Consider the following 19,759-nt stretch of genomic DNA (forward strand, 5'->3'; position numbering starts at 1 on the left):
CAGTGCCATTTTTACAGTCCCACCAGCAACGAATGAGAGTTCCTGTCACTCCACATCCTCACCAGGATGTAGTGTCAGTTTTCTGGATATTGGTCATTCTAAGAAGTATGGAGTGATATCTCATGTCGCTTTTTTTTTTTTTTTTTGGCTTCACTTATTCTTTTTGTTTATTTTTCAATTTACATTTAAAGTTAGCATATAGTGCAACTGATTTCAGGAGTACATTCCTTAATGCCCCTTACCCATTTAGCCCATTCCCCCTTCCCACAAACCCTCCAGTAAACCTGTTCTCTATATTTAAGAGTCTCAGGTTTTGTTCCCCTCCATGTTTTTATATTATTTTTGCTTACCTTCCCTTACGTTCATCTGTTTTGTATCTTAAGAGTCCTCATGAGTGAAGTCATATGATGTCTTTCTCTGACTAATCTCGCTTAGCATAATACCCTCTAGTTTCATCCATGTAGTTGCAAAATGGCAAGATCTCATTCTTTCTGATTGCCAAGTAATACTCCATTGTGTGTGTGTGTGTGTGTGTGTGTATATATATATATATATCTCACATCTTCTTTATCCATTCATCCACTGATGGACACTTAAGTTTCTTCCATACTTTGGCTATTGTCCATAGTGCTGCTATAAACATTGGGGTGCATGTGCCTCTTTGAAGCAGCATACCTGCATCCCTTGGATAAATACCTAGCAGTGCCATTGCTGGGTCGTAGGGTAGTTCTATTTTTATTTTTTTGAGGAACCTTCCCCTACTGTTTTCCAGAGTGGCTGCACCAGTTTGCATTCCCACCCCCAGTGCAAAAGAGATTCTCTTTCTCTGCATCCTTGCCAACATCTGTTGTTGCCTGAGTTGTTAATGTTAGCCATTCTGACAGGTGTGAGGTGGTATCTCATTGTGGTTTTGATTTGTATTTCCCTGATGATGAGTGATGTTGAGCATTTTTTTCATGTGTCGGTTGGCCATCTGGATGTCTTCTTCAGAGAAGTGTCTACTCATGTCTTTTGCCCATTTCTTCACTGGATTGTTTTTTGGGTGTTGAGGTTGATAAGTTCTTTATAGATTTTGGATACTAACCCTTTATCTGATACGTCATTTGCAAATATCTTCTCCCATTCTGTCGGTTGCCTTTTAGTTTTGCTGATGGTTTCCTTCGCTGTGCAGAAGTTTTTATTTTGATGAGGTCCCAATAGTTCATTTTTGCTTTTGTTTCCCTTGCTTCCTGAAACGTGTTAAGAAGTTGCTGCGACCAAGGTCAAAGACATTTTTTGCCTGCTTTCCCGAGGATTTTGATGGCTTCCTGTCTTGAATTTAGGTCTTTCATCCATTTTGAGTTTATTTTTGTGTATGGTGTAAGAAAAGTGGTCTAGGTTCATTTTTTTGCATGTTGCTGTCCAGTTTCCCCAGAACCACTTGCTAAAGAGGCTGTTCTTTATTCCATTGGATATTCTTTCCTGCTTTGGCAAAGATTAGTTGGCCGTACGTTTTTGGGTCCATTTCTGGGTTCTCTGTTCTATTCCATTGATCTGCACGTGTTTTTGTGCCAGTACCATACTGTCTTGATGGTTACAGCTTTGTAATACAGCTTGAAGTCCGAAAGAATGACTATTTTTAAGCTTCTTAATCTCTATGACCAAATTCGTAGCTTTTCAAAAGGGCTGCATTTCCAGTAGGAATCATGAGAAAGACCAGAGCATGGGGTTTCTTTACTCCAAGCATATTATTTTCCTGGAACCTCCCAGTGCTTCCCTCCAACAAAGGCACCTGTGATGGTATTAATAGCAAGTCAGGTAAAGACTCTGAGCCAATAAGATGGTATTTTGATTTAACAATGCCTCAACTATCTTCCTGGTCACATTCTCTTCTCCCCAAATATACGCAGAAACCTGATTTTATAAACCCGAGAGCTCCTCTACAAGATATTTTGCTTTTTAGCCCCCCTTGGAGCTTTGCCAAAGTGAGAAAACAGCTATAGGTATGGGCGAGGAAGACACAGTGGACTCAGTGCTGTCTTTTGACGACTTCTTGAGATCTCAAATGCTAGAAGCAATCCATGACAATTTTCCTATATAGAGCAATTATGAACAGAACCCAGGGGCATTAATGGTATTAGATTTCATTCACTTTTATAAAACCCCAAATGGCTAGAGGTAACATGTCTCATCATATGGGGTGCTCTAGGCAGACTGTACTCTAAGAGATGTAGGTCTTGCTGAGAGAGAATGGAACACATGTAGCCTAAAAGTAGCTACTGGTGTACCACTGCCTTCCCTCTGTTCATGGCAGAGCCCTAATGTCATTTGTAGCCAAGTGTTTTACTTTATAAAATCAAACATATGTATATTTTAAGAAATACTGTTCTGAAATTGAGAAATCAATTTGAAAGCTTATTTGATAGGCCCTCAAGGAATATCCCTATAGTTATTTTGAAAAGGTAAACAACAGAAATGGAAGGATAAAGATTACATAGCTATAAGACTTTACTTGGATAAAATACAGCTCTGGAAGAGACCTTTAGGTCATCAGCGCAGTGTGATTGCTGGCAGGGACTGTGTGCCTCCTGAGACTAATGGAGATGTACCTGTGACAATTAGCAGGGCTGAATAGAGTCCACAGACTCTCTGGGTGGCCTGCTTCAGCCCTCACAGGACTACCTCCTCTCAAAATTCTTCAATTTGCTCTCTGTTCACATTTTTATCAGTTTTTCCCAGTGTCTTAGCCTTCTTCACAGACACTAAGGAAACTGAAGTTCATACAGAATGGAGTATTATAGGTTCAGCATTTGCCTGTTTCCCACTCTTGACTGGGCTGTGGGAATGGGGAAGAGAGACAGTTGTGGGTAACTTTTGTTAAGAGTTCACATCTAGGGAAAGGAACACACTGGTGGGAAGTGGGCAAACTTAAGCCAATGTTAATGACATTCACTCTCCAGCATTACTCGAATGTTTTCTTTTTGTGGTCTGGGTGAAATACAAAACTTGTATTAACAGCTGATCAAAAAGGCAGGGAAAGTAATTAGGAAAGTATGCCGCAAGCTTCTTGCAAAATATTTTTTTGGTTAAAGAAGTCCAAGTTTCAGTACCCTCACAGGTGACAGTTACTAAACAGCAAAGGGGTCTCCTTTAAAAAGGTAGTCTAACAGACTCGGAGGACGGTGTTACAAGGGACATACTTCCCTACCGAAAAGGGATCCAGAGATAGGGGAAGAATGTAAACCTAGCTAGCTTTGGGCACTTGTGGTTTAACAACGATTAGTTTGGTTGTGTTCAGTTATAAAGTGTTCAGTTAATAAAGATATTAAGAATGGTTATTCTGTTGAGAATACTATGTCCAGTTTCAAGGGGAAAGCTGATGTGAGTGGGAATCCTAATAGCACAGAACTTAGAAAAGAGAAAGTAATTCTTATTTCCATATTGTTTTCTATTGAAAAAAATTGGTGTTTAATTTTTTTAAAAGGAATAATGTAATTATTGTTTTCCCTCTGCAAAGTCCTGGCTTCAAGACTAGTCATATCTAAATGAAAATGTACACAGAAACCCAAACAAGTAGCTTCTTACAACTATAAAAGGATGAGAGCTAGACTAGACTACTTGTGCTGCCCTCCTCCCTTTTAATCTGCATGGTTTGGTGAAGGAATTTGTAGCATCAATTGGAATATAACAATGAATTAAGTTTACCTCATTACTAAGATGCAACCATCACAGGCTAATACAACAGATGGAGAAATACCACTTAGACCAAGATAAAATCACACTGCCATATTTCATATTTTATTCAATTTTAATATGGTTTCCATTATTAACTTTTAAAACAAAATGATTTCCAGTTTAGAAAACAATGCACTGACCACATAATTCCTTTTTAATTTTATACAGTTATACAAATATTCTAAATACACATTTTGTGTTCAAGATGATGGCAAATAAGATTAACTGTACAGTACATAAGGAAAGAAAATATTTTAAGCATATTTAGAAGCAATAGAAATGTCTATACAAAACAAGCAAAAATGGAATAAAATTTTTATTTTTAAAGTATTGCAACAGGCCCACAGGTTTGTAACAAAAATGTCTTTGCACAGTTCCTCACAATGCCCCATTAATAGCTAAAGCAAGACAGCGGTTTTAGAAAATAAGGTTTCAAAATGCTACACATGGTACTATTGTTTGCACAGTTTGATCAAAATAACAACTCTACTCTGAGTCAAGCAAAACCTAGAGGAAATATACCTAACAACTTGAAAATCATTTGTATAAAATTCATTGCACATTATTTTACTCAGTTGTCTGAAAAGTAAAAAAGTGTATTTACAAAATATTTCGCAGTCAAAATTATAAAGTGAATGAGTATCTCTAAGTAACACGTCTTGATACAGACAGTTCAAGGAAAACACACGAATGGGTTTTTTTTTTTTTTCTTTTGTCTTGTTTTGTTTTTTTTTAAAGAGGTTTTCAGTGCTCCTTCCACAGGGAAGTCAGTATGATCTACGCAAATGGATTTACAAGATGTTACACATACTGGAGCAAATTCAACACATACGTTATAAAACAATGTTAAAAAGGTGTAAGGATGGAGACTTTGTACATTGTAAGAAGTGAGCTATTCAGAGATCGATAAGAACAATTTTTAATTCAGTTAGCATAAAAGCCTTCATAGTCTTCAGATAACAGACAGTGAACATACTTGACTCGATGAAAGTTGAAAAAGCACCATGCACAACAGTTTAGTGGTAAACACTGAAAAAATAGCACCTGGAATTCTGTGATACTGACAATTTAAAACTGGTCTAGTAATTGCCGGAGATATGGTGCCTTGGATAATTCTCTATTTACTCGGGAGAGTTTGAAATGTACGGGGCAATTCAGAGATACACACGGGATATGTCGATCAAAGCACCCTGTACAGTTCTTGCATATCTGAAAGTATAAGAGGAATACATAAAACAATAGGAGAGGTCCTATGTATATGTGTTAACAAACTTTTATAGTCCCTCCTCTCTGACCCACCACAGATTACTGGCAGACAAATAACACTTATTACAAGAAGTTTCATTACTTTTCATCCCTGAAGCCTCACCTACCCTATGTTGAGGCATTTCTAACAGGTAAGTACTGATACATGGATTTCTTTTCAATAAACTCAGTACAGTACTATAAATGTTTATTCTCTAACTTATGATTTTTCTAGCTTACTTTATTGAAAAAATACAGTGTATAATCCATGTAACATACAAATATTGTTCCTCAGCTGTTTGTTATTAGTAAGCCTTCCGGTCAACAGCAGGCTATTAGTTAAATTTTTGGACAGTCAAAATTCATATGTGGATTTTTGTCTAGGAGAGAGTAGTTACCCCTAACTCCTATGTAGCTCATGGGGTATATTAAGATTCATATAATAAGGTCAAAAGTATGTTAAGATTCATATAATAAGCTACCCAATTACCATTAAAGACCGTCTTTTAAATGAGCCATAAACAATCTTTTTTCACATTACTCAGATTTATCTTTTCAGACACCAATAAAAAAGTTATCCAAAGGGGATACCAAATAGCTGCTTCTGCTCTAGATTTGTCTTTTGAGAGAAAAATCAAACTGCTCTAGTTCATTCTCTCATCTGTATTAGTCAAGTGAAGAGGAGTTTTCCTGAGGTTACTGTACCAATTATTATGATGCTGTCCAAACAAACTGCTGAGAAACTGTGTACTTACTCTGTGTTCTCTGATGACAAAGTATGCTGTTCTTCTATGAAGTCTTTCACTAAGGAGATCTCTGCCACGAGACTCAAAACTATCCCCAAATACAGAAGTTCTGTATTGAGGCTATACGTACTGCAGCTATATTCAGGTGTCAGGACAAACTGATAAATGTTTATGCAACTCTCTGTGCTTGTCTGATAAATAAGCCAGGATGGAATTACTTGCTTCTTTAAATTTAACTCAATGTTGAGTTTCAAGATCTGTTACTGGTGATTTCAACCCTGAGCACTATAGCTAAATTCAGCTTATGTTTAAAAACTCAAAACATCACAACCGGGATACTTACTTAGCTCATTTAAAAAAAAAAAAAAAAAAAAAAAAAAAAAAAAAAAAAAGGCTGCTTTAGTCTTTCTTTTTGCTATCCTCTGAAAATTTTTGAAAAAATAAGCCAATCAGATGCTTATTTCATTCCTTATTCTTTTCTGTTTATTATTAAAAGTGTTTGAGGTGATGGAAATTTTCTCTGAGATTTGCTATGGCTGTCTAGAATCTTACGTGTAGTGTTTAATTGGGAGTTAAAATTTCCCCAAGTGGCAACAATCATTTTGTTTTGAGTTCATAATGAATTTCTAGCTTTATAGCATTGTATTGAAGAGTGTAACAGGGAGAAGGTTAAGCAATGGACCGAAAGGTAGCACGTAGGTGCTAGAATGGAGAAAGACTAATAAAGCATACTAAAGAGTTTGAATTTTATCAGACAGAAAGAGAAAGTACCACACTTGTACTTTTAAAATGTAATTTTAGGGGCGCCTCGGTGTCTCAGTTGGTTACGCATCCATCTCTTGATTTCTTCAGGTCATGATCTCACAGTTTGAGTTCGAGCCCCACATTGGACTTCACACTGACAGTGCAAAGCCTGCTTGGGATTCTAGGCCCGCCCCCCCCAAATAGGTAAAATAAACTTAACGCTGGCTAGAATGATCTATTTTTTTAAGAATGGAGACAGCGGCAGGGGGTCAGGCTAGGAAGCTGCTGCAGGAGTTTAGGGCAGAGAGGATGGTGGTTTGGACTAGGATGATAAAAGAAAGGAAGGAGAAAAGTGAGGGTATTTAGGAGATGAAAGGGGAGAGGGGAAAAAAATCAACTTATTTCAACAGCTAGGTTTCTGTGGTTGCATCAAAATAATCATACCTTTAAGATTCTACCATCCTTAATGAAATGTTTAATGAATTCTAGATGACTGGCTATATTCTCTAAAACTTAACAATTTTGCTAGTACAAAATATGGCAGCTAGAATGGTACAGAGCAAATAGTCTATGCTTTATCAATCCTTAATCATCTTCATATGATGCTCAAATTTTTTAAGAGCCTAGTCTCCTAAGACATGGTTTCTCTCCCTGTTCACCTTCATGGCAGCTAAGTTTGATACTCTGTCTTGGTTCAAAAGCTTCTTTACCTTGAGGACAAGGTGCAGAGGCTGGCCTTCACATCCTGGTTTGAATTCTATTAGGACTGTGAGGAATGATTTTATAAGAGAATTTACAACGTCGGAAGTAGACAGGACCCGTGAAAGAACTCTGATAAAACCAAGGAAGGACAAGTCCAATATAATGAAGTCCAGACTAGAATCCTGATGTCCCTCCTTATTATCAGCATGGTTCATTTTTTTCCTTTTTTTTTTAATGTTTATTTTTGAGAAAGACACAGAATCTGAAGCAGGCTCCAGGCTCTGAGCTGTCAGCACAGAGCCCGATGCGGGGCTTAAACTCACGGGACTGCAAGATCATGACATGAGCCAAAGTTGGACGCTTAACCGACTGAGCCACCCAGGCGCCCTATGGTTCATTTTCCACTAAATCATACTGCCTCTCAATTATCTGGTTGGTTTTTAAACATTTCAATAACTTTATATATTGCTCTTATAACACAAAATAAACACAAAATAAACTTCACTCTGAAGTTGTTCTTCTCTAGCCTGAAAGCAAAAAATGTACTGGCAATACAATGGTTTAAAAGGTACAATCGCTCCTTTAAGAAATACTTTTTTTTTTTTAATGTGCTAGGATAATGTTTCCTCAGATTTCATTTTCCAACTTAAAGAGGTTTCTGCTGTTTATTACTGGTAGAATTCCCACATTTGAAAAAGCATCTCTGTATTTTATGTCTGTATCCCAGCCTGGCTACTTATCAGCAGCATAACATAGGGCAAATACTTAGCCCTCTTGTGTCTGTTTACTCATTTGTAAGAGGTCTCTAGCATATAATAAGACTCAATCATGTTAACTATTAATTTTCTATCTAGACTCTTAGACTGTGAACCTTTCAAGTTTACCAGCAATTCTCTAGGACAACCAGATTTTTATGAGAATGGTAAATAGACATGATAGAGAAACTGGTAAATATTATAAAAGAAATTGGGTAGAGGTACATTGTAGTTCTAGGTTTTAATAAACAATACACTATTCCATAAAAACAAAAATAATGAAACAACAAAACTAAAAGACAATGTATGGACCAGGAGAAGATATTTGCAAATTACATATCTGATAAAGGGTTAGTATCCAAAATCTTTACCAAGCCATCTTTAAGTAATTTAGTTCAATTATATTTTTGATATTTTGATTATAGATTATAATCAAATTATATATTTTGATACTAGAATCTTTACTCCTACTTTTCATACCAGTTTCGTATCTCAAACTATACCTCAAGGGTTGATGATATTTCCCGGAAAGGTCTAGCAAAGAAGGCCGTACCTTTACAAGTTGCTCCTGTTTACGTTCCAACTCCCGAATTTCTTGGTTGAGGATGACTGCAACATGCTGAGGCTGGCTCCGACATTTACCACAGATGCCATGCTGAGTCAGGTCATCACACACAGGACAGTGCAAAGTAGTGAAATACTGTGAAATAGTGCCTTTCCGCCCTTCAAATTCGCTTCGAGAGGAGCTGGTGGCTTTCTGTATCTATGAAAACATTAATTCAGAAATAAGTTTTGGAGAAGTGGGGGGGGGTGATGGGGATTAAGGGCACACTTATCATGATGAGCACTGAGTAATGTATGGGATTGTTGAGTCACTATATTGTACACCTGAAATAAAAGAACACTGTATGTTAACTATAGTGGAATAAAAATTTAAAAAGTTAATGAAACTCTGATCCAGCTTCACAGTAGAGCCACTGCTCTCATGCTAACTGCAGGTTTACGAAGGCACTATTTCCTTCTTCCAACAAGTACTAAGTAGCTACTCTATGTCAGGTACTGTTCTAGATAATGGGGCTACAGAAATGGACTAAATCCTTTTTACAGAGCTTATGTGTTAATATCGTCAGATATGATGTTTTTCTTTTTTTCTTTTGGGAAAAAAACAGTCTCCTGCCACTCAGTTTTTTGGTTGAGATACATAGATGTGTGAGATCATCCAGGGCACTGGAGACTGGAGAGGGCAATGGAAGAAATCCACATTGAGAGTGGATACTGTTTAAGGCTGCACAACTGGGCCATGGAAACAAGGCAAGAAAAGGGTTAAAAGTAACTTGGTAGGCAGTAGGGTGCAAAATTCAAGCAAAAGTAAACCTGGAGAATTTCAAATGTAATTAGGCTGTGTCACCTAAGCATTCTTCATTTGAAGCTAATACTAGTTTCAGAGACTTGACTTCTGGAACTGTTTTTACACTGAAATAACATTATCATGTGGTTATTATACCCTTGGTGTCTCCTCCTGTATCTTACAAATCACTCTTCATAGAGATTATTAGGTCAGTCTGTTAACAAATGCCATTGGTTTAACATTCTTCCTGCTGACGAAATGAAAATCAGTAACAGCGTTCCAGTGCAAAGCCAGGATACAGCATCACAGATGTTGGCCAGCACAGCTTCTCTGAAGCACAGCCTCAACCTCAGTATTAGTTTCCTTGAGGCCATATGTGCTTGCTGAGAAAGTAAAAGTAATTTGAAGATCAACTTTCACCAGTTTCCCTGAATACCATCAGTCTTTCACAGTCTGAGATAATAGCAAATGACTGAGCAGATCTAATTCTCAACAGCAGACTGAAACTGCTCCTCTCCTCGACTAATGTAGCGCAGATTATTACACAATCACCTATAGTTCCTTCAGGCTTCCAATGAGCTAACCAAGAAGAGTTCAAGCAAAACTCCCTTTGCTAAGATTCCACATTCCATGTTTTACTTTAGTATAATGCTATTTTAACATTACTTCTTTAGTTTTATTTCTTCAGCACTATGTCTAGACATTGTATTCTATATACTAAACACCCACTTTTAAGGAATTTTGGTTCTCCATTTATTTATTAGCTGGTTTATTAAGTATTTACTACTGACATAGTGGTGGGATTTATTTTAATATTCTACAATCTGGCTAGTCTGACAGAAACTGGGAAGGTGTTTGTAGAAAACTTAAAAGTATTTTTTTTTTTTTTTTTTTAGGAAACCAGAAGAGTGTGGCACCTTTGTCAGTTTAGGATAATAGAGTATCCACGTTGCCTCTCATAGCACAGAACTAAAATCTTTAGTTCTACTAGAAATTGCAAGTGAATTCTCTCTACAGTCACAGCACAGGTATATACTATTTAGTAGGCTTACCCTGGGTAATTCATGATACCAGCTGAAGACATCAATACCAATAAGTGAGAAGATTCTTGCCAGGGGTGGAAGGATCTGCTTGGTGATATAGTAAGTGGCATTCAGTCTCAGAGTCGGGTCCTGCAGCACTTCCACTGGGCGCTTCACCAACTGGATAAGTGGTATTCCAGGAGCCCCATAAATGATGACGTATGGCACTCGCTCTCCAACTCGAGGCTCAGAGCGCCGATCATAAGTAAGCATTTTCCTATTTAAAACCACATAAATATTCACTCAAAGGCTGTTATGGAAGGCATCTTACTAGCAGATTAAGGGAGAGTGAAATAATTATGAAACCACGAGATTACAACTTCAAGTTACAACTTTCTTGAGAGCTATATACATTTGACTCAGCACCAAATGGATATAATGTTAAGAGTTTAAAACTTGATCTGTAAATCATTGCTGTGAAAAACAACATGAGTTGCCATATATCAACTAGCTTAAAATGTATTAATTTCTATCTCCTAAGAGTCAGAATGATCATAAATCCAACAGTGAAAGAGAAATTTAGCTCGTTAGATGATCTGACTCTAGAATGATGCCATCTAAGTGCTTTGGTAGATCCCTATTAAGGACCACCTAGGGATTTTGATGTGGGAAAATGACAATTCAAGCTCTGTACAAGATTAAAATTTCACTGAATTTAGTTTCCCAAGAGAAGCCCAGAAAAGGAGTTCCTTCTTCCTCTTCAGAGCTTACAAAGTATGGGGGAGCATCTATTTACCATTAGTGAGGCTTCATTGGGGCAGGTGAAGAAACAATTATGTGCCTGTGGACTAGGTATCTTTTCATCTATTTCAAATCACTCAGCATCCTAGGACAACACTTGTTAGGTACAGAGTTGTGCTGTTGTATGCATCATTACTGCCCCCCCCACCCCACCTTTTAATGTTTGTTTGAGAGTGAGCGAGCATGAGCAGGGTATGGGTAGAGAGAGAGGGAAACAGAAAATCCGAAGTAGGATCTGCACGGTCAGTGCAGAGCCCAACATGGGGCTTGAACCCATGAACTGTGAGATCATGACCTGAGCTAAGACAGATGCTCAACCAAATGAGCCACCCAGGTGCCCCCATCATTACCTTGTAAGTTCAAGGGCTGGCACACAAGCTCCAGGTTTATAAGAGGAACTTCCTCTGTATTCCTTGGCAAAGATAAAATCTTGGATGCTGGCTTTTCCTTCTAGAAGCTTCATACACTGTCGCTGAACATACTGTTTAATTAAACTTATGTCTCTTGTTTCAAATAGCAGCTTTAGAGAACGCTCAAGTATCTTAAAAAAAAAAAAAAGGATACATTCATAAAGATAAAATACCCCCTAGTATATTTAATCACTGTTGCTATATTTTCTGGAAATATTTCTACTAGGAAATGACTGACATGCAGTGGATTTATGGAATGGATTGAATTTAAATTAGTTCTGGGTGAAAGTTCTGTATTTTGTGAATACTGGAACCAATATATATTTACTCATTAAGTTTGCTAATTTAGCTTAAGCACAATTCTACCCTTGGAGAAAGAATGCAGTGGATTTCTCTTCCAAGGACCAGTATTAAATAATATCTCAAGTTCACATAACATTACATATATAGCATAACATACTGACACACTGACAATAGTCCATCTATTACGCTTTTTATGCTCTTAAAAAACTCAGTGTGTAGAGTACTATTCCCATTTATACCATTTATTTTTAGTTTGTTACAGGAGTCTGGACCTGAGTAAATAAAAAATATAAAATACTATGGGTAAAATTACCGTGGTTGAGAAATTTAGGTAATTTATGGTACCACTGTTCAGAAATCTTTCTAACTTGTGTTAATAACTCAGTTTATCTAGAATGGATTACTTATAAAATTTTTCCATTGCTAGTTTTCTTTATCCTGCTCCCTAGCTTTTGGGTGTTGTTATATGATAACATATCATCATCCAGGTGATAGGCAGGAAATTCTTGTCAAGTTCATGTGTTGTTTTTCAGTAATTGTGATAAAAGGTAAGGTGAGGGAAGAAGTCAGAAACTAAGGACTAAAATCAAATAAGTCATTTTCATTAGAAATGAAATTCTCAAAATCATATAGTTCCTCCACTGATAGTTACACACAAAGAGACTAGGAGGACCACCTCATGTGTGTTTAAGCTAAAGAATCTGGTGAAAATCCTACTTATTTCTTAAAGATGAACACAAGATAGATAAACCTTACCTTAGAAACAGCAGGGCAGGAATCTCTTCTGACGGTTTCTATTCCTTTTGCATCAAATACCGGGTCCTTTTGATCCAGTGTTTCATACATGTAACCCACATACCTCTTTTTTGTTTGTAAGACACAGGGCAAATATACCTGTGATGGATTAACAAAACGCCTCTAAATAACCATTTTTCCCTACCATGAATATCTTATTTTTATGTCTTTTTCTTTTTTAAAAATGTTTATTTTTGAGACAGAGGGAGAGGGAGACAGAGGATCTGAAGCAGGCTCTGTGCTAATAGCAGAGAGCCCAATGTGGGGCTTGAACTCATGATCCATGAGATCATGGCCTGAGGCAGTCAGATCCTTAACCAACTGAGCTACCCAGGCACCCTTTTTCTCTCTTTAACCAAATTAATAAAAAATCAATTCCAAAAACCCCCATTAAATATTGCTTAGCACCAATGAAATTCATGATATAACATTTAAACATAAAGCACACAAAATTAGTTAGTTGTCTTTATTTCCTTCCCACTCAACTCCTTTGTTTGCACTATCAAATTTTGTCCCTACTGCAACTGATGCTACTCTCTCAAAAGTCTATTAAAAATTAAAAATCACTTTAAATAACACTTATATATTTAAAAGTTAATAAGTACAACATTAAAAGTTATAAGAGACTATATAATGAAAAGCCCTCATCCCCCAGCCTCTACTGTCTTTGACCTAGAGATGCCTAGAGGCATCCTCTATTGATTTCCTGTATAGCCTTCCAGAGATATTTATACATATGAATGGTAGCTTACCGTATACATCATTTTGTACTTTGCTTATTTTAATAATTTATCTTGGAGAATATTCCATCCTTGTACAGAAAGCTCCTTTTATTTTGTAGGTATAGTAGTCCATGATGGGAGGATATCACAATTTATGTAACCAGTTACATACTACTGTGGGTCATTTAGGATGTTTCCAATCTTTTGTTATTACAAATAGTGTTCCAGTGAACAATCTTGCATGGATTAATCTACTGAATTCCCTGAAGTTGAATTCCTAGATTAAGGGTCCAATGGACCTACCAAACTGGTCCTTTCTTCTGTCCTCAAACATTATCAATAATTATACTAAGTATAAAATGGTCTAAACATCCCAATTAAAAGGCAGAAGTGATCAGATTGGATCTGATCAAAAAATGAAACAAAGCAGTAAACTACTAGAAATCCACTTCAAATACAAGGACATAAAAAGGTTAAAAATAAAAAATGGAAGATACACATGCTAACACTAATCAAAACAAGAGTGTTTTATCATCAGAAAAAAGTAGATTTCAAGACAAGTATTATCAAAGATAAAAATAACAATTTATCAAGAAGATACATAATCCTAAATGTGTATGTACCTAGAAAGAAAACTTCAAAATATCTGAAATAGAAACTGGCAGAACTAAAAGGAAGAAAAAGGCAAATCTATGATTATATTTGGAAACTTCAGCACCTCTCCCTTAGAAATTGACAGGAAATCATTAAGAATACAGAAGGCTTCAACAACATCACTATTACCTTAACCTAAGTGACATTTATAGGACATTCCAAAAAGCTGGATACAGAAAGCTTTTAAGGTCACATGGGTATAATCACTAAGATAGACCACTGGCTGGGCCAAATGACAAATTTCAATAAATTTAATAAAAGCATTAAAATCATACGGAGTGTCTTCTTTGACCACAATGGAATTAAATTAGAAATAATGGTATTATTTCTGGAATATCCTTAAATATTTGGAACTTAACACAAGTCTAAATGATGTATGGGTCTTTATCACTGAAACAAATGAATAATAATGGAAATACAAGATACCAAAAATTGAAGCTAAAGTAGTATTTATTTATTTAAAAATTTTTTTTTAATGTTTACTTATTTTTGAGAGAGAGAGGCAGAGAGACAGATACAGAATCTGAAACAGGCTCCAGGCTCCGAGCTGTCAGCACAGAGCCTGATGCAGGGCTCGAACTCAAGGACTGTGAGATCATGACCTGAGCCGAAGTAGGACACTCAATCGACTGAGCCACCCAGGCGCCCCAAAGCTAAAGTAGTATTTAGAGGGAAATTTATATCTTTAAACACTTACATTAAAAAATATTTGTTTAATATCAAAGATTCAAGCTTCTAAATTAAGAAGACAGGAAAATAAAAGCAAACTAAACCCAAAGTAAGTATAAGGAAGGAAAGAATAAAGAGTGGAAATTGAAGAAATGGTTCTTCAAAAAGTTCAGTAAATGGATAAACCTTTAGGTAGATGATTGTGGGGAAAAAAACAAAAAAAAATTATCAATATCAAAAATGAAAGGAGGGAGATCACTAAGGATCTTACAGATATCAAAATGACATTAAGGAAGTATAATTCATGCCAACAAATCTGACAATCTAGGAGAAATGGACAAATTCGCTGACAACCACAAGTTATCAACACTGATATAAGAAAACCTGAATATTTCAATATTTATCAAGGATGTTTAATTTGTAATTAAAAATCTATGACCCACCCTTTCCCCCAATAAAATGTCAGGACTGGAGAGCTTCACTGATGAATTCTATCAACCACTTTTAAGAGAAATAATTGTACTAATCTTATTTTTTTTTTTCCAGAAAATAAAATGGGAATATTGCCAACTCATTTTATGAAACCAGCCCCTCCTTTTTTTGTCCCAAAGCCAAAGACTATACAAGAAAAAAACTACAATATTCATCATGAACCTATACATCACAATTCTTAACTAATGTTTATTCTCTTTAAGAAGTTTTGCAGTTTTTTGCTTTTATGTTTCGGTCTGTGATCTATTTCAGGTAAGTTTTCATGTCTGGTGCTATTTTCTAAGCAGGCCATACTCTTCATTTGTGCCAGATGGGTTGTGTCCATAGTACCATACATGTACTTCATTCTTACTTTGTTTTCTAACTGTTCTCCCCATCTCTGCCCCAATCAGAATGCTCACTCTTCAGGGCAGATACCATATCTGAGTCCTCTTTGAATCTCTTCTATGACAATTCTTGCTTCAAAGTAGGTACTTTTATCCTTTCCACACCCGTTTTCTTAAATCAACCATTTCTAATTCCTACGGATCCTTCTTTCTCAGTATCTCCTGAATTGCTCTTTATCTTCCCTAGTTCAGGTTATATAGGCTGCATCCTGTCCTGAGCTTCTCCCCTTCCCAAACCATCTTGTATACCACTGTGAGACTAATCCTCCCCAAACAGCTCTGATCATGTCATGTTCTTGTTTGATACACTTTTCTGAATCAGGTTTGAACATTTTAGTTTGGTATTCAAGACACTCTACAATCTGGTCTTAAGTTTATTTTCTAGAGTTCTCTCCCACTATATTCCCATATTGTGCTTTTCCAACTCCCTATCCTCCTACATGCCATTTTCTTCTATGCAGAATGACTGCAGCCCCATGGCTGCCCATTGAAATTCTAACCATTTTCTGAGACACAGTGCAATATTACCTCCTCATGGAAGTACTCCTCCATGGAGTCTCCTCATCCAGCCCAAGATGACATAATACCTCCTTTTCTTTGTGCTCTTACAGTGTTTAGGGAGACTGCTCTCATGATTATTGGCTCTTAGTGGGACTGTGTCTTATGCTTCTTTGCATTCCACACCTCTCCTAGCTTAGTAGCTTTTATATGGAAAGAACTAAATACATATATGATATGGAAGGTAAAGTGAAAAGAGTCTAATAAGGTCCTTATGGCAGACTGTACTGTCCAAATAAATAATATCTGCCATTCCACATGACCTTACAATGTGATTCTGACATTCTTCCCATTAAGAGATGGGAATCTATGCTCTCTCTTAAATCTAGACAGGCTGTGATGTGGTGCGACTTTGAGACTAGGTCATAAAAAACAGAACTGCTTTTGTCTATTTTTCTTTGGGATGTTCATTCCTGGAACTCAGCGCCATCATGCTGTGAGGAAGAACAAATAATCCCAGGGAAAGGCCAAATGTAGGTGTTCCAGCTGACAGCCCCAGCTGATGTTCCCAACAGCAGCCAGCATCAACCCCCAGACAGCAGAGTGAGCAGGCTTCAAGTTGTATCACCTTCAGCCATTAAGTTTCCCAGCTAAGAATCTAGACACTGTGGAGCGGAGACATGCGTCCTCGCTGCACCTCTTCTGAATTCCTGACCCATAAAATCCATAAGCATAATAAAAGAGTGGCTGTTGTATATCATTAAGTTTGGGGGGGGGGGTCTGTTACACAGCAATAGTTAATTGGAACAAAAGGGGTTTTTTTTGAGAAAATTATACAAAACTCAGGGAAAATATTTTAAATACAACACTTTATAGGCATTATACTGTTACTGATTCTGAAAATGTATTATACAAGACCAAAATCTCCAGAAGGTATGTGCATTTCATCTGTTATTTCCAGTATTAATTATATTTCTCTTACCTTTTCAAACTTCAATTTCACTGGTTTAGGATTGGTAGCAGTTACAGCTTCAGCAATTTCCTGACCAATCTTAAAAGACTGCTCCTTAGTAGCTCCTTTCAGTAGCACAAACATACTAAGAGGGTTAAAAACGAGATCGTTGTAACAAAAAAATTTCATCAAGAATAACTTTACTTTCCTGGATAATACCCTAATACCAAAGAAAGCTTTTTCGCCCCTTTTCCTTATGAAGTTGCTTCCTGTTTAAGCTTTCTTGCTTTATCATACTTTCCTTGTATTATTACAGATTTTAAAAAACATCTAATATTTCTAGTTTAGCTTCACACAGACCAGCTCAGCTGTCAGAGATGCCAAGAAGGTCTTGGGTCATTCCTAGACAATAATGGCTTTATATGATGCACCATTACATCAGTCATAAAAGAAAAGAAAATGTGATTATAAAGAAATGAAAAATTTACTTGTGATATGGGAGGAAATTTCCTTCCAGAACCACCCAACTTAAAAAAGACACACATATATTTTGTAATATATGTTCACTGAAGACAATGTCAGAAAACATAAAGCACAAAGAAGAAAACAGCCCCCTAATCTGACCATTCAGAAAATAGGCACTACAAACCTTTCTGTATATCTGTAAATCTCTTCTCCTTCGGGATCACAGATCAGATTGTTGGATAACTTTCTTCTTTCATTTAATTGTACATCATAACATTTTCTCACACTGCTTAGTTCTTTTACATTATTTTAACAGTTGTACTGTATTTCAATGTACAGATGTATCATAATTTAACCAAACCTCAATCACTGGAAATTTAGGTTACTTAAAATTTTTTTTGCTAATATTTCACATATAATAATTTGGCACACCTCTGGTTGTATCCTTAGAACAAATTTCTATCAGTGAAATTTCTGGGTAAATGGTATACTCTAAAAATATTTTTTGAAAGATACTGTCAAACTGAATTCCAGAAAGAAATTTCTGATGTACAATTCCACCAGCAGTATATGCAGGTCAAGACGGAAGGATTTCTGGGGTGCCTGAGTGGCTCAGCCAGTTAAATGTCTGACTTGGGCTCAGGTCATGATCTCAAGGCTTGTGGGTTTGAGCCCCATGTCGGGCTCTGTGCTGACAGCTCAGAACCTGGAGCCTGCTGGGATTCTGTGTCTCCTTCTCTCTCTCCACCCCTCCCCTGCTCACATGGTCTGTGTGTGTCTCTCTCTCAAACACAAACATTACATTTTTTAAAATTATGTGTTTTGTTAAAAATTATACCTCAATGAAGTTGATATCTTAAAAAATATTATTATAGGCTACATATATGAGATTTTACCCAGTAGTTAGTGGGTTTGAGTCCATCTATGTTGCTTTGGCCAGTTTTATTTGGAGCTAAGCTTCAAGACTGCTGGCCAAGATTAATGGACATTTTTGATCACTTAACAGAATGGAGGTGACTATCCTACAAAAAGAGAAAGACTGTTTTAAAATAAGTTTCTCTGTCACTGGTGCTTTTAATCTAGTTAAGTAACAATCATCTTTGGGTTGAGAGATCCAAGCACACATACAGAGTGTGATTTTCACATAGTAGGGCGTGAGTGGGGATATTAGAACAACCTAGAAAGCCTTTCTCAATTATACTCAGGTGACTTTTTCTAGACATTCGGATTCTAGCTCCACACCACTCTTCTGCTGCCACTCTATATAAGAGCTATTACCACTACTATAGAGAATTCCTATAACTGATGGGAGTAGGTCATATTCCACTAGGGTGTAGTAAATATGACTGAGAACCACTCTTCTATAAAATAACTGTTTAAACCACTTGTCAGTAATATTATAACTTTGTATGGTGATAGCTGGTAGCTATACTTATCATGGTGAGCATTTTGTAATGTATATAATGGTCATATCACTGTATTGTATACCTGAAACTAATACTGTATATCAATTTTATTTTTTAAAGTTTATTTTTGAGAGAGCAAGAGTACATGAGTAGGAAAGGAGCAGAGAGAGGAAAAGAGAACCTCAAGTAGGTTCTGCACTGTCAGTGTGTAGTATGACGTGGGGCTTGAGCCCAACATGGGGCTTGAACTCATGAACCATGAGACCATGACCTGAGCTGTAATCAAGAGTCAGACACCTGGGGCGCCTGGGCGGCTCAGTCCGTTAAGCATCTGACTTTGGGTCAGGTCATGATCTCACGGTTTGTGGGTTCAAGCCCTGCGTCAGGCTCTGTGCTGACAGTCACAGCCTAGAGCCTGCTTCAGATTCTGTTTCCCTCTCTCTCTCTGCCCCTCCCCCGCTTATGCTCCGTCTCTCAAAAATGAATAAATGTGGGGGGAAAAAAAAGGGTCAGATGCTTAACCAACTGAGCCACCCAAGCACTCCCAGTTATATTTTAATAAAAAATATCATTTAATTGAAAAAAGAAATAGTGTGTTTATTATACTTTCTAAATGGACAATAATGCATAACTGCTTTAGAGACAGAAACACCTTTCTGTAACAGTAATTATGATGCTTTGGTAACTGATTGCCCTTAGCTAGATCCCAAGATTCATAAAATCAGCAGTCTTGAAATCGGAGGGAGGCAATGATCATTCACCATCATCTATCAGATTTCCTTTATTCTGATCATGAGGCAACTGAGCCTCAGAGAAGCTAAAAGACTTGTTAATGGCCATGCATCAAATAGATGTATAGCTAGAAAGCAAATCCAGATCTCCTTTCAGTTAAGAACTTTTTCATTTCACCAAGCATTATCTATTATCCCT

At 36.8% G+C, this 19,759-nt stretch overlaps 1 protein-coding gene across 2 annotated transcripts in view; it reads right to left on the reverse strand.

Annotated features, from left to right (window-relative positions):
• Positions 1-3,764: 3,764 nt before the first annotated feature.
• Positions 3,765-19,759, reverse strand: part of REV3L (REV3 like, DNA directed polymerase zeta catalytic subunit) — a 172,413-nt gene continuing 156,418 nt past the window's right edge. For both annotated transcript variants that reach the window (XM_042986999.1, XM_042987000.1), the window contains exons 27-32: positions 16,989-17,103; positions 12,547-12,684; positions 11,428-11,618; positions 10,307-10,553; positions 8,460-8,669; positions 3,765-4,923 (exon numbers count right to left, since the gene is read on the reverse strand). In XM_042986999.1, the coding sequence (XP_042842933.1) occupies positions 4,783-4,923; positions 8,460-8,669; positions 10,307-10,553; positions 11,428-11,618; positions 12,547-12,684; positions 16,989-17,103 (1,042 nt within the window). In that variant the 3' untranslated portion in view covers positions 3,765-4,782. The remainder of the gene's footprint in view (positions 4,924-8,459; positions 8,670-10,306; positions 10,554-11,427; positions 11,619-12,546; positions 12,685-16,988; positions 17,104-19,759) is intronic.

This window comes from Panthera tigris, chromosome B2 (assembly GCF_018350195.1).
Source record: "Panthera tigris isolate Pti1 chromosome B2, P.tigris_Pti1_mat1.1, whole genome shotgun sequence".
In the NCBI taxonomy this organism is placed as follows: Eukaryota; Metazoa; Chordata; class Mammalia; order Carnivora; family Felidae; genus Panthera; species Panthera tigris.